General features: G+C 46.3%; 1 protein-coding gene across 1 annotated transcript in view; it reads right to left on the minus strand.

The window, feature by feature from the left end:
- Positions 1–15877, minus strand: part of SPON1 (spondin 1) — a 250264-nt gene extending 234387 nt beyond the window's left edge. The window contains exon 1 of the mRNA XM_032427131.1: positions 15423–15877. Coding sequence (XP_032283022.1) covers positions 15423–15660 — 238 coding nt within the window. The 5' untranslated portion in view covers positions 15661–15877. The remainder of the gene's footprint in view (positions 1–15422) is intronic.
- Between the last annotated feature and the right edge of the window lie 356 nt (positions 15878–16233).

Here is a 16233-nt window from a genome sequence, read left to right on the forward strand (position 1 = left end):
CAGTTATAAAATAAATAAGACATGCAGATGCCACATACAGCATAGGGAATATAGTGAATGATATTGTAAAAACTTTGTGTGGCAACAGATAGTAGCTAGATTTATCACGGTGATTGCTTTGTAATGCATAGAAATGTTGAATCACTATGTTGTATACCTGAAACTAATATAATATTGTATGTCAACTGCACTTCAATTAAAAAAAAAACCCTATAGGTGGGCATAATAACAGCACTTACCTCCAAGTATCAGTGTGAAGCGTAAATGAATTAATACACGTAAAGTTCTTAAAATCCTGCCTGGAATATAATAGGCACTTAATAAATATTAGGTCTTATTATCAGTGATGAGATTATCACATTGCATTTTGTGGATAAGTGTTTGTTTACCTATTCGTTCAAGTCCTTCAAAAGCAAGAACCACATCTAAGCTCAGCACAGTGATTAGCACAGAGTTGATGTGCAATTAAGTTTACCGAATTGTGTTCATGGACTAGTGAACTCAGTATTATAAAGATGTCAGTTCTTCTCAAATTGATTTATAGATTTAGTGCAATCTAAATTAAATTGCCATCATGTTTTTTTGTGAAATGACAGGTTGATTCTAAAATGTATATGAAAATGCAAAGGGTCAAGAATACCCAAGGCAATCTCTAGAAGTGAAAAGTTGGTGGGCTTGTACTACCACGTATCAAGACTTATGCAGCTGTAGAAGTTCAGCCAGTGTATTCTAGCAAGGAAAGGAAAAAAGGCCAATTGTATAGTTTGGGATCCAGAAAAAGTTCCACAAGTACCTGGAAACTTGATGTATGATTAAGGATGTACTGCAGAGCAGTTGGGGGAAAAGACAATTATCTTCAACAGAGCTGCTGGGGCAACTGGTCAACTAGGTAGAAACAGGTGAATCTTGGTCTTACACATCATACACAAAATAAACTTCACACAGATGGTAGAGCTAAATGTGAAGAACAAAACAACAAAGCTTTCAGAAGTTGGCCGAGGATAAAATATGAATGACCTTGGAGTCAGAAAGACTTTTAAACAGGACATTAAAAAAAAAAACCACACTGACAATAAAGGAGAAGATACATAAATGGGATGATATAAAAATTTTGCTCAAGAAAAGACACCATTAGGAACAAGTACGGCAGAGTGTGGAAGAAGATATTTGCAACGCATTTAACCACAATTGACTTTAATCCAAAGCATATAAAAACTCTTTCAGATCAATAAGAAAAAGATAGACAACCCAATAGAGAAAAATAGGCAAAACACATGAACTAATACTTCATAAAAGAAGGTGCCCAAATAGCCAAAAAGCATATGAAAAGACACTCAAACTTGTTAGTGAACAGGGAGATAAAAATTACTGCATTTCTACCAGACTGACTAAATGTAAAAGGATTAACAATATCAAACGTTAACTGGAACTTTCACACACTGGTGAACTGAAAACAAGCAATTTTCAATGGAAAACTCTTCGGCAGTATTTACTGAGGCTGAACACATACATACCCTATGATCCAGTAATGCCACCCTAAATCAACAGGGATGCATACAGATGTGTACCACACAACACCTGTCAGAAGATTCATAGTAACATTGTTTGTATTGGCACCCAAACGGAAACACTCAATGTCCATCATCAGTAGGACGGATATGTAAGTTATGGCATATTTGTATAATTGAATGCACCGTAGTCATGAAAATGAAGGAATTACTACTACATACTACAGGAATGAACCTCATAAACATAATCAAGTGAAAGAAGACACACAAAATAATACAAAAGCTGTGTGTCTTCTTTCACTCAAGATTTATATAAAGTTCAAAAACAGACTAATCTATGATGCCAGAGGTCAGGACAGCACTTACACATGTGGCAAAGTGGAGTGAGAAGTGATCTGGAGGGGCACAAGGGATGCCTCTGGAATGCTGATCATGTTCTGTTTCTCAATCTGGGGACCGGTTGCATGAGTGTATTCAACATGTGATAATTCACTAAGCTTTGTGATTTGTGAACTTTCCCACTGGTAAGTTATATTTTGATAAAAATATTATTAAGTAATGTTTCTGAATGATAAATATTCACCTTTTTGTACATCTGGGTAGTGCACTTAAAGGGCTAACCATAAACTCTGCTTCCCAGAGTGTTGCATTCCTGTCGGTTCGAAAACACTGAGGGCATACTCTACCTCACTGAATACAACCCACAAGATGGAGGCTCTGGAGGCTGAACTCAGTGTGGGGCTTTGATCCCTAATTATCGCTGGTGATGATGGTAGTACACAGTATAATCTGAAGGAAGACAGGAGATCCGATCCCTCCAGAGAGCCGCATTATATGACTCTTTCCTGAAAGAGTGTAGTATGTTCTGAGTCCCAGTAATGACTGAAGATGACAGCTCGGCAATAAATAATAGAATCTTCTCTCTAATGACGCCTCCCAAGTGCCTCCCAAGAGAGGCCATTAAGAGACCCAAGAAATTCAAGAAAAAATGCTTATGAAGGATTTAAAAACAAAAACAAAAAAAGGTCCATTCAGAGCCATCCTGTGAGCACATCCAGGGAACTGGTTGAGAGCAAAGATGTCGGATGAGCATTCTAGAGCTATCATTTATTAATTATATGACCACTGGCAAGTTATTTCACTTCCTTGTTCCCTCATTTTTAAAAAAGAAGTTAATGATATTGCCTTCCTTGTAGGAATGTGGAGAGGACTAAATAAACATTTATCACAGAGCCTGGCATAAAAGGATTCAAGACCTGTAACGGATGCTGGTGGGAGTGCTGGTGACGTTGGGGCTGAAGAAGATGATGACGAAGGTGATGATTATGATGATAAAGATCATGATGCTCAGCAGGCTGATTAACCTACAATGGTTTTCAAAAAGCTGGTCCTCAGGGACAATCATTGAACCACCAAAGAAAAACTCTAGGGGGCGCTAATGAAGGCTCACTGAGAGGACTGCAGTGGGGGTAATCCTCACAGGATTTGGGGACGATCCTCAAAGTCCAGGTTATGGGGAGATCTGGGTAAGCACTTATAATGAGCAAAGTCTTCCTACAGCTCATCACACCCAATATAGGGTGTCCTGTGAGGTCCCCTCAGTCCCTCAGCCCCACACACCATATACCCTTTCAACACTCCTTCCCTTTTTCAGAATTCCTCTCACCCAATTTTAAGTACATACTTATTTGTAAGTTATATGTTAAATACTGGTCTCCCCTAATAGCCTGTAAGCTCCATGAAGGCAGGGACCAAGTCTGTCTTAAGCTGCACTGTATTTTTAGCATTTAGTGTGCCTTTTAACACACAGTATATGCTCAATAAGGACTCATTAAATGAATGAATGAAAAAGTGTTCATTTGTCTTCAATGCATAGTTTGCTTCCTCCTGCTCCGGTCCCTCCTTCAAAGTTCCCCTGGGTTACCATGTGCAGTATGTCAGCCTCCCTCATCCTTTTGTTACTGAGCATTTGTCTGTGCCAGCCCAGTGCTCTGCCCCTGGAGACACAGAGAAAAGACATGGCCTCTTCCTCTAGAAGCATATAATCTAAGAGCTGGGAAGAAAAGACACATCTGCAGATATTTTTTATAACATATGATGGGTGTTCTGGAGGTAGGAACAAAGTGCTCTGGGATCCTAGAGGAAGGAGCATCTGGGTCTAAGGTGGGAGTCAGAGGAGGCTTCAAGGAGGCCGTGGCATTTGAACTCCAAGTTGAATGAGGAATAGGAGTTTGTCCACTAGACGAGAGGACTAACAGCACTCCAGGTAGAGGGAAAGGCATGATGAGCCAGTCTTGACTTTGGAAACCAGAAGCAATTCTGTATTTCATAAAATGCAAGCTGGGAGGGAGAGTATGCTAAGAGGTCCAGGGAAGAAGGTGAACACGGGACAGAAACTTAAAAGCCTTCAAAGCCTTGGGATACCACCCTGGAGGTGATGAGGGGGTCCTGGGGGGTTTGAGTTAGGGAACGTCATATTCAGATTTATGTTTTAGGAAGATGAGGCTGGAAGTTCCATGATTACTGAATAATAGCCCTTCCCTAAAAACCAGTGGCAAGGGCCTCTCTGGCCTGCCTTGCTTGTATGAGGACCGATGTTTCACATTGGAGTCTGGCCTTAAATCTCTACACAAGGTTGAGTTCTCCCTATCTTTGGGTACACTGGCCATACGCAAACCCCAGTTCCCAAATAGCTTTCTGGGTCCTTCAAATGTCAGTGTATCAACCATCTAACACAAACTCTGATGAGCTGTTACCCAATTCATCTGTTGTGCCTATCACCCTCACTGGAGCTCATCCAGTACCATCATGCTCCCCACTCCGCCTTTGGGTTTCAGACTCCCCGGCTCCAACCTCAGTGAAAGGATCTTGAACCAGCTCTATCACAGGGCCAGCATCTGCCATCCACCTGCTAAATGTTACTGAGATGCCCCAGTCTTCTTGTCCCATACATCAACTACGGGGAACTTTAACTTCTGCCTTAACTTGCAACAGGGGGCTTACAAGGGCTGCTGAAGCAGTCCACAAGCCACAGTGGTCCCCTCCCTGCTCTGCGTGACGTTCAGAGCACCAGGAAGCTGCAACTCACGTGTTCACTTAGAAACTGGCACAACAGTTGAGCCAGTATTAGGCCAAAGATATTGGTGATGTGTTGACAGATGGGAAGACAGGGCTTAAAATCCAAAGGCGAGCAAGTGTGTATGGTGGGGTTGGCTTGCCCTGTTCCCCTGGATGGTCTTCTTTCGCCAGTGCTCTGGCATTCCCAGCCAGAGATGAAACATCTCCCATTCCAAATGAAATAGCACACATATCTAAAAATCAAAAACTGTTTTTCTATAATGGATGTAGCTAACAAGTCTGGGTTCAAATCCCCCCTGTTTACTATATGTAACCTTGGGCAAGTTACTTAACCTCTCATGGTCTCAGTCTCTAATCTGTAAAATGGCAATAAGAGTATTTATCTCATACTTTTATTATGACAAGTAATGAATTAATATTTGTAATAGTAAGTATATATAAATGTTAAACTAATAAGATGTCTTACAAATAAATCATTCTCTTCTATAAAATAGGGATCATCATTATCATCTATCATGGGTTTGTTGTAAGGATTAAAGGAGAAAATGTATATGAAGCACATTGCAACAGCTCAATAGAAGCTCATTCTTTCCCCCATATGCTACCTCTTCATGGGATAGCTGGGAGCCAGATGAATGAGTCCTGAGCTGACTATTATGTGGACAGGAAGAGGGATGGGTGGGAAGAAAGCTCCTGGGGACTTGGAGATGTGTCAGCCAAGAGAATGTAGCTGGGAACATGAGTGAGGGCAGGTAGCGCCAAGGGCTGCACACTGTCCAGGAGCCTCACTTCTTCCTCTACTTGGACGATCTTTGGGGCTGGATGATCTCCCTCCTGAAACATAACATCACAGAAGGACTGTGACCCAAATTTAGTCTCTCTCCACATCCCAGTCACCTGGGTTTATGACCCAAGATGGACCAATCAGAATCCTTCTCTGAGATTTTCCCGTTTGGAGTCAAAGGGACAAGGGCTTTTCTTTTAGTTACAGAACTAACTGAAAGGCTTTTCATTCACGGTTCTTGGCAGCTATCCTCCTTGTTATTTGGAGAAAGTTTATCTGTAGTAAGAAAAATGAGGACAACAGATAGAAACACAGCCAAGAGATAAAGGATGGGAAGAGTGAGACAGACAAGGTAGAAGGAAGGGGTGGAAAGGAGAGAGGGAGGAGAGAACCCTTTTGGGTTCCTAGATCCATTTATACCTGAAGCCAGACCCACCCCTATACTTTCCAAATATGGGACTCAATAATTCTCTTTTTGCTTTACTTTGGTTGACTTTGTTCCTGTCATGTTGCCTGGAAAGAGCCTTCACTAATTTTGAAACAAAGAAAGAAAATAATTCTGCCTGGACTATATGATTCCTTAGCAGGCTAGGGAGACAGTATTTGTGGCTAAACTGAAATGGCTGACCAGGAAGGTGGCAGTTGGTACATAAGTATCGACTTTAAAACCATTAACTAGATGTCAACTTGACGGAAAAACTCAAGGGATGTCAAAGGAGCCCTGACCTGCTCAACTATTCTTACCAGCTTCAATAAAGATTTCTAAGACTGCTTATCAAAATTGTAGATAATCCAAAATTAGATTATGTGGCTACGTACTCAGTGACAGAATCCAGATTCATGAGTGGTTGACAGCCATAGGGATGGGCCCAAACATGCTAGATTAAGTCTGAGGAAGATGAAGACTAAGTCAGGAGGAATCTTAGGTTCAAGAACCAGTCGCACCAGCATAGGGAGAGAAGGGAAGCAAGCCTTCCCAGCAGTTCACAGGAATTTTTGCTGGCTACGAGCTCAGCATGATCCCAGAGTACAGCACAGCTGCCAAAAGAGCAAACACAAGACCTGGCAAGCCTAACACAAACACAGTGTTCAGGAAAGGGAGATAATCCTTTCCCGTGTTCCATCCCTATCAGAGCACATCTGGAGTACAAAGTGCAAGGGGACAAGAAACAGCATCCTCGAAAGAAGGCTGAAGAAAGGGGGCATTTTGTCAGAAGAGATGTCAGAATTGGTATTTCTCTACAAACACCCCAAGGGCTGACATATGGTCAAGGGGAGACCTTATTTACTCGTCTCCAAAGAACAGAACCTGGACCAATGAGTGGAAGTTGCATGGAAAGGAAATGTTGGCAAGAGAAAAGTACAACCAGCTCATGCTCTGCCAGTTTGAGAGTGTTGTCGCCTAAAGGAAGCTCACGATTCTTCTCTCCCCAGCACTCCACGGCCGAGGCAGGGGAAAGCTGCTATCATTCCAGCTTCGAGGACATTCTACTGGCCACTCTACTCGTGTCTCACTGCAACAGGATAGGGCAGTGGTGTGAGCAGAGCTAATGTATGTGGAGCATGGGAGGCTGCGGTGGGGCTGGGAGAGGCTGTGATGGGGAAGCATGCTTATAGAAAAGTGACCACCTTTTGGCCACCTTCTCCTTGTGTCTCCCCATCTTGTTTTAAAAGAAAAAGGGGGGGCACGCCTGGGTGGCTCAGTTGGGTAAGCGTCCGACTCTTGATTTCAGCTCAGGTCATGATCTCAGGGTTATGAGATCGAGCCCCATATGGAGCCCCACATTGGGTTCTGTGCTGGGTGTGGAGCCTGCTTAGGATTCTCTCTCTCCCTCTCCCTCTGCTCCCACTTCTGTCTCCCTCTCTATTTAAAAAAAAAAAAAAAAAAAAAAGGACAGATAATAGATTTCTGGAATCCAGCCCTTTGTTTGCGGTGGGTCCAGTGAAGCTATGGTTTGTTTGTTTGTTTGCTTAACTTTCAAATGATTCTGATGCATAGCTAGGTTTGGAAACCACACAAATGACCCCACCAAGTGCTGATTCCAGGGAAATTCACTTAATAACTGGTGTCTAGGTTTGATGGATCAAAATTCTCTCTGCCTTCTTCTTCATTCAATCAGAACCAGTGTCTGAAGCTGGGAGCCCCTTCTGTTTGCTCTTTGGCTTGCTGTCCTTCTGCTCTTCACCTCTGAACCATCAATGACCCAACTTTCCAGCATGCCGATCTCCTTCCTCCCAACAGTCTTCACCTGGGACCCAGCCATCTGCCTGCCCTCACCCCCCAGCCAATGCCCCCAGGGCAAGGGACATCCTTTCTCTCTGCTGCCATCACCTGGAGGTCCCTCCCTGCTGTTGGTCCCCAACCCTGGTCTCACTTCTCTGGCTGAGAGAGAAACGCTTTCTCTTTCTCCCATCTAGCTCTCTTAGAGGGAGATCTCACACCAGCATTCTTCATTCTTTTTCCCCAAGAATAATGATTTAATGCCTGTTACGTCCACAAACTGTTCTGGGTGCTAGAAATAAATGGCAAATAAGAAAGAAACAGTCCTTGCTCTCGTAAAGCTCATATTCTAGCTTGAGGAGGTAGATGATGCACAAGATAATTTCAGAGAGTGATTATGGGCTATGATGAAAATAAAATCAGGCCAAAGTAATGGGAAACATAAATTGGTGGTCAGAGAAGCCTCTTCAAAGGGATAAAATCTGAGCTGAAACTTAAAAGACAAGGGGCAAGCCATATGAAGATGTGGGCATGACCATTCTAGTCATGGGGAAGAGCATGTACAAAGGCCCTGGGGTAGGAATGAGCTTGGTGTGTTTGGAAAATTCAAAGGGTAGTGTTGCAGCTGCAGAGAGAAAGAAAAGGAAGGAAAGAAAATGAAGAAGGATGAAAAGAAGAAAGAGAAAAGGAGGAGGGGAGGACAAGAAGGAGGATCCTAAGAGCTTCCTATAGCACCTAGAATCACCATCCAGTTTTTATGACCTGGTCCGAGTCTGCCCATCCTCTCACACCCCTATCCCCCACACATGGTGGCTTGTGCTTGGAGTCCTTCCCTGCTCTCCTGTTGTCTCACAAAGTCCATGAGGCATATTTGCAAATATCTGAGCCACATCTGTAGATAGGGTTTGAGTTATTGCCCATGGGTCTTCTGGGCCTCAGCTAATCTGTAGATGTGTTTAAGTTTTCCGGAATCTTTCATGGAAGTTTTGAATATTCTGTGAAAGTTAGAAGCCTTGTCTATGTAGAGCTCACAAGGACATCTGGTGATGTCACCTAACTCCTTACCCTTCCCATCCTAGCCTCAACTCCAGCCCAGCCAAGATACCCTGTAAAAGTGGGAAATGTATACCAGTAAGAGCTGGCCAGCCATGTGGAAAGCGTTATGTGGCGGGGTGAGCTCGCTGATATTGTAGGTGCCTATGACATCATCACACACAACGGTATGCTGTCCGAAGAAAAACAGAGGAAAGAACACCTTTGATAGTTTGGGCCACTTGCCACTCCATTCAATGCATGCACTTGCTTGAGTGTGCCTGAGAGGAGACTCTCGTTCCCTCACTCCTTCAGAGTCAGTATTTTGTACCTGTCACGTCAGTGGTTGAGGACCAGCAAATCGCTTGTTTTTCCTGTCACTCAATTGAGGGAGCATTGGTCCCTTTCAATGGTGGACAGACAATTAGAAGTGCTGGACTTACTGAGAAATGTCGGTTTGCTTCTATTCCCCACTAACAGAACTGTCTGGAAGGGGACACAAATAAGGCTACATTGAATCTAGTGCCCATGTTGTTGACATACAATTTGAAAGGATTTTTAAGGAATAATTTTGACCTGTGGGATCTTTGCTTTCCATAGTGCCTCTTGAACCTAACTCTCAAGTAAGATGGGACACCAGTCTCCTCAAATTGTCATTCATTTTCACTCTGAATATATACTCCACCCAGTGAGCTTTTGTTTCTTCTCTTTTAGTTTCTTTTCCCTTCTCCTCCTCCTTCTTCCTCCCTCTCCCTTTCTTCTTCTTCCTTCTCCGCCACTTCTTTCTCTTCCTCTTTTCTCTCTCGTTTTCTTGTTTTACCCACTTCCTCCTTCATTCCTTTCTTTCCTTATAGCTTCCTCCTTTATTGAGGGAGAGGGCGAGACAGAACAGGCCACTCTGACATATTGGCCCCTTTTTTTTCTTCTCAGTATGAAACCTATCAACACCACACACACACACACACACACACACACACACAGCAACACTTCTTCCCCTATGGACTCATTTAGCAATTATATCAACTTCACATGCTGTTGAGAAGACCATCTAGATACCTTTCACTGAGTGAGAGGACTTGAAATACTGTATTTTTATACGACTATGTATTAAAACATGTGGCAGAGATAGCTATTGGCCCTTTAAATCCATTTTCACCTTCATCCTTTTGGAAAACAACAACAACAAATCCTTTCCCCAAGTTTTAGCTGGGCATGTGGCTGCCCAGTTAAATGTTCCCAGGCTCCCTTGCAGCTAGGTGTAGTGAAGTCACTAAATTCTTACCAGTGGAGTGTGTTGGGAAGCGCTGAGCACCATTCTGGGTCACATGATGAAAAAGAAAGCTGCCTGCTGACCGGAACCCAGATGTGTTTGTAGTGACATGCCTGTAACCATTCTGATGAGCACACCCCACAACAGCGCTGTTCAGCAGAAATAAGCTCAAGGCAGGTGAAATTCATTGTATTGGTTAACAAGTATCCAGTAGGGATAAGTGTAAAACAAGTAAAATTAATTTTAACACTGTGCTTTATTTAACCTAATATATACAATTATCACTTCCATATGCAATCAACATAAAAAATTATTGAGAAGTTTATTTTTCTTTCATACTGATTTTTCAACAACCAGTGTGTACTTAACACTGAGCACATCTCGATTTGGACCAGCTACATTTCAGGTGCTGTAACGCTTGGCCACCTACTGGGCAACAGAGTGCTAGGGGATTGGCAAAGCAACACAACAGAGGGAATCTGGGTTCCTGGTTGACCCTGTGAGGCAAAGCTGTCCATCATCTTAGACTTCCCATTTACCTCTTATTTAAAACACTGTATTTTGGGGTCTCTTTGAAACACGAGCTTAACCTGTATCTTGACTAATATAACATGGTAAGAGGTTTTCCTCTCCCACAGAAATTAATATTGAGCCACATCTGACACTCTATATAACAAGCAAATGGAGAGTAATAGTGAAAAATTCTTGATATATCAGCCCATGTTTGTGAACATATCAGCAATTACACCCTATTGTTCCAATTGAGTCCGTCAGCAGCAATGGAATGACAATTTCACCGTGTATGGGGGAGTACCCAAGTTCTAACCTTGACAAATGTCGATTTGATAGGCTTTCATTTTTTGTGTGTTTTGATGTTTTTTTTTTTTTTCCATTTCAGGAAACTCAAAGCAGTAAGCAATCTCTTTTAATTTTTATTATCAATTTGAACTAAATGCTTATTAAAAGGGGGCAAAGTTTAAGAAATAAAGTTACATGATAAAAAAGAGGGGAATGGTAGAAGAAAAGAGGAGAGGTGGGGGGGTGACTTATAGGTAATTACAATATCATCAGCAGTACTTAATTTTTTTTAAACCCCACTAGATCAGAAATAGTTTATTTAAAAGACCTTATCCAGTTTAAATTTCTCAGATTCTCGATATGTACTTTACAAATACATAATTTTGTAGGCATGGTAGTATAAATCTGCATGTAAAAATAAACCAACCAGCAAATTAGGGGTTTTTTCCTATCCAATTTGTTTCTGTATCCCCACAAACAAAAGGAATTGGCTAAAGATTGACAAGGTTGTTCATGTTTCTAAATTAATTCTCTGGTTTATGAGGAAATGCAATCCTGAAGTCTATAAAAAGAAAAAAAGCAAATTTAAATAAGGAGCCATCACTTTATACTTTGTATCCCAAGATATGTCAGTTATTATCTTGAAATGTTGCTCCTTTCCTTCAATGAAGACTCACCATCCAGAAGGCCTAGGGTAGCTAGAGTCAATTCATTTTATTACCCCTTCATTTCATGTCTCAAGATAGTAGACTGGTTAAGAACAAGATTTAGGAGTCAGACATCCCTTAGTTTGTATCCTGACTCCACTGATTATTAGCTGTGTGATCATGGGCAAGTTACTAAACCTCTCTATGACTTGGTCTTCTCATCTGTAAAATAAGAATAACAATAAATTGCCTCAAAGTACTATAAGGAATAAGTGAGATGAGTAGGAAGTACTTAACCCAATGTCTCATTCAGTGTCGCTGCCAAGTATTTTTCTATTTCCAAAATAATCATCTTAATATATATATTTTTTGAGCACTTACTCTATGACAGCTTTTTTTTTTTTTAAAACAGATTATTTCTGACTCTCACAGCAATGCTGTAAGAGGTGGGGGAGCACTCTCATTTTACAGCTGGAGAAATTGTGGCTCAGAGAGGTGAAGAGGCCTGCCTGAGGTCACACAGTGAATTTATGACTGAGCAGAAGCTGAAACAGACCCAGTCAACATCAAAGCCTATGCTCTTTCTACCAGACTGAGATGGAGCTCTCCGGGACACCCACTCCTATGGCATTTTGTGCCCCAGAGTGGGACAAAGAAAGAGAAAGCCAAGCAGCTTTGGAGGTCTCCAAACCTCCCGGTTTAGAATAAATCCCCCAATTATGCTTGAAGTTGGACAAGCTTTTGAAATCTCAACTGGACATTCTTTTCCCATCAAGTTCCTTGAAATTTCCCTTTAAAGAGCATCTAGGAAAAGCCACTCTCATTAGCCAGGGTCTGGCTTTATTTTCCTAATAAACAGACCTTTAGTCAGACAAAAGAGCCTCTTTTATTTTCAATCAATTCTTGAACATTTCAGCTGATTTTCTTCTATTTGGCTTGAAATTGTGATCTGGGAATGGCTGGTCCTGCAAATTGTCCTCCTATAAGGGAAGCCCCTTGAGGATCCTCAACTTGTTATTTTTAATCACTGTAATCTCCCTGTCAAAGGAGGCCATGGTTAGAAACAGAGCAGGCCTTTCAGAGCTTTCTAAAGCACAATTATTGCCAAGGGAGGGGGGACAGGGGAAAGAGGGAGGGAGAGTAGAGAGAAGTGGTGGGAGAGAGAAGGAAGTCAATATAGTACTAACAACTTGGAAAAGTTTGAATAATAATCTCCATTGGATCCTGGCTGGTGAGAAGAAACCCCATGTTTTCATATATATATATATTTTAACAGTGACCATTTTAATCCACTGCAGAATACCTAAAGGAGATCCTGGGTGGGGGATGTGGAGAGCAGAAGCTATTCAGGGATGTACTGGAATTCTGGGGACAAAGATTTCAGGCAGGAAAACAAGCCATTGATTCCAAGGCTTGTGAGGGGCTCTAACTGAAGAAAAAGTAAAAAAGCAACTCGAACACCAGGGGAATGTTAACTCCCACAGCCCTGAGTCAATACCTGAGCAGAATGCATTTGATTTACTTTTAACATAATTATTCTAAGAAAGTATAAGCCAACAGAAAATGTCACAAACTAGGGAAGCGCCCTTTTCTTCCTAACTTTGAGTGGCGGAATCAGATTTGCTAATCTCAGAGTATTTATTCAGAAGGCCGGGGCATGGTTCCTGCAACCTCTTCCTTTCAAGATCTCTTAGGCACCAGAAGGGAGAAGAGGCGACCACAGGCCAACAGCCTGAACGGGGAGTCACAGTCCTAAAGACTAATGTTTAGGCTGGAAAAACCTGTAGGTGAAAGTCTAGTGCTCTCCTGTCCCCTAGTCCCGGTTCTCACCTCCAGGCCATGGACACTCTGGCAGTTGTGGAACCCCGCCAATCATGTGAATACCAGGTGCCCCTGCTCCCCAGGGTTGGGGTACCTGTCGCACATACTCAGCCCAAGAGGGAGGATTTGTGTGGGAAGAAATGCCTGGTAAGATACTGGGCATGGGCCCCCCCGACTTGCCTAAATCACCTAAAAATATCCTCTTGGGCTTATATTAATAATAATCTTAGGCTAGTGTGGAGAAATCATTCATTCATTTATTCCATTAATTCACGAGGACCCAGATAGCCACCATTCACTGGTAGATTGTGCTGAGAACACCTTTTAATCACATACACACACATCAAAACCAAATCTGAATAGGCACACCCCTCCGTTATTAAACCAATAAGGGCCTCACATCCAACTCAAACAAACATGTACTGGGACCCTCAGGCACACTCATCTTTGTCAACTCCTTTACTCCCTACAACCACCAGAGCGGTTGGATAAATAGCTACTTTCACCGCCGGGAAATAAGTTCAGAGAAATTAAAGGACTTGCACAAGGTCACACGGCTACTAAAGCCAAGTCCGTCTGACTCCAAAGCTGCCTCTTTCCCTGCCACGTGGAGCTTGGGCGGGTTCCCCAGGGAAACCAGGTCCTCGGTTTTGGTGAGGCCTCAAGAGGCGAAGGGGGGTTCGCCCTCCTCCCTCCAGTCCACGGAGAGGACTGGCTGTCTCCCAGCTCCTCGGAAAGGCTGTGGCCGCGCCCGCAGCCCCGCTACCCCGGTACCGAGGGTCCCGCCGGCCGGCGCGCGGGGAGTCAGGGGGCTCGCCCTACGCTGAGCGCCGCCACGTGCGGGGGGCGCCCGGACGCAGCTCTGGGACGCTCCGGGTGGACAGAGTCTGGGACACGATCCCGGGGACATAATCCCGGAAAACCGGGAGAAGCGTTCCGGGAAGGGTAGCGCCTGCTTACGGTGAACTGTGCGGCGGGGACGCCCGCTGACAGTGGCCGAAACTTTCTCCAGTGTTCTCCCACCGCTTCCTCCCGCAGCGCTCTGGGAACCCGGAAGGCGGGGATGCAAGGGCGGCGGCTTCGAGCCCACCAGCTGCCCCCAAGACCCGCTCTTCCCTGCGAGGCACCAGGGCTGACTTACGAAGAGCCGGGGGGAGGGGAGGAGCAGGCAGCCCGTCACTCCCCGCCCGCGGAGTCCCAGGTGAGACCGGGCAGGCTTCCTTCCCTGCCCCAGGTCCTGTCTCCCAACTGGAGTACGGTGGGGAAAAGATGTCTGGGGGAGATGATGGGCTGCGGAGAGAGGCGGTGGGCGGCGGGGATGGAGTCAGAGGGCTTCAGGTCTGCGCGGGTCGAGCGGCTCTCCTGGCCAGGAGGCGCTCACCTGCCTGGACATCCCCTCCCTGCGCTCAGCCGAGGAGCGTAGGCGCTACATCCCCGCGGCGCAGAGCCTCGGGGTGGCTGGAGCCAGGGTCCCCCGGCCTCCAGGGAGCAGGCCTTGGGAATTTGGGCTTCCCTTTCCGTCTTCACCGGATTTCCCTTCCCATTTCGAACCCATAGAGCTCCTCGGAGGCCATTCCACTGGGAGCCTGTCCTAGAAATCCAGACTCTTCTCCCTCGCCTGGGACCATCGGAAAATTATTTGGAGTTCTTGCCGGGGACCCTTCCGAAAGCTTCAGGCTCTTCCTCCCCTCCTCCCCGTGCCCCGGGACCAGTCAAGGGAGAAGCCGAAGTCCCTTTTCCTGAAGGCATCTGTCCGAGGAAACCGGAGTGACCATCCCGGGGGGGCTGCTCTGAGAGAAGCTGGTATCCTCCCCTTCAGGGACGGGAGAGGGGAAAGCCTGTCCCCCACCTGGTCTGGCACCCGACAGAGAGAAACCAGGGTTCCCTCCACTCCTGAGGCGGATCTGGAGGAAGACGGGTTTCCACTGCTCTCCCGGAGCGGGCCGGGGTGGGGAGAAGCCAGGTTCCCTCCCAGCCAGGCCGGCGTGGCGCGTTGCCCGGCTGCAGCCCACGCCCGAGAACCGCGCGTCCGAGATGGGGCTGCCCCGCCGGGCTGCGGCCCCCACGACGGCCCCGGACGCGGGCTCGGGAGCCGCGCGGAGCTCGCGGCGAGAGGGGCTGAGGGCAGTCAGGACAGAGGGCCCTTGCCGGGCTCTGCCGGCACCGTGCGCCCGGGGACCATGCGCCCTCCTCCGGCACCGCGCGGTCGGCGCCCTTCCGGGGGCCGGGTTCCGCGCCCCCAGCGCCACGCCGGGCCACTTACCACGGTAGCTGGTTCCCGGCTTGTAGAAGTCGGGGTCGCCCTCTACGCGGAGGCTGAACTCGGTGTAGCCCTCGCGCCGCGTGCCCTGGGCGCGCAGGATGCGGCTGCAGTAGCCCTCCGACTTGGGCACTTTGTCCAGGGTCTCGTCGGAGAAGGCCAGCGCCGCGGCCAGGGGCAGCGCCAGGGCCAGCAGCGCTGGACTCCGACTCAGCCTCAGGGGCGCTGGGGACAGCCTCATCCTCGCGGGCGCTCAACTTTGTGCCGCTGCCGCTGGCCCTCGCCACGCGACGCCTGCCCGAAGGGGTCCCCGGAGAAGCGAGAGCTGGCGGAGCCCGGGCGGGGAGCGGGAGCTCGGAGCCGGCAACCGGGAGACCGTGCGGGTCTCGGCTTGGCGGCTGCCGAGCTGCGCCGCGCTGAGCTGAGCTGAGCTGAGCTAGCGGAGCCGCGCGAGGAAGGGAGGGCGGCGGCGTAGGGGGAGGAGGGCGGGCTGATTTTGCCCAGATCCCCGAGCGCAGCGCTGTTTTGTTTCCGAGCTGGCGATTAGCTGCGCGGCCGTGTTTATTTTGCGACGCTGGATTCCCAGGGTCTGGCGAGGAAATCATAAGGCACGGGGACACGACGGGCTCTGTCCCACCACCAAGGAGGCTGCTGCCCCAACCCCAGCTACACCTTTGCACCCTGCGGAGTAACAAAACTAACTTCTGTTGCACACCTACTTTGTGCTTACCAGTATGCTGGGTGGGTGGCGAAGGGTATCTGCTCACCTTCTCCACTCTCCCTGCGCACAACAAACATGACCTTACTTTCACTC

Source organism: Phoca vitulina, unplaced genomic scaffold (genome assembly GCF_004348235.1).
Source record: "Phoca vitulina isolate PV1807 unplaced genomic scaffold, GSC_HSeal_1.0 scaffold36, whole genome shotgun sequence".
Lineage (NCBI taxonomy): Eukaryota > Metazoa > Chordata > Mammalia > Carnivora > Phocidae > Phoca > Phoca vitulina.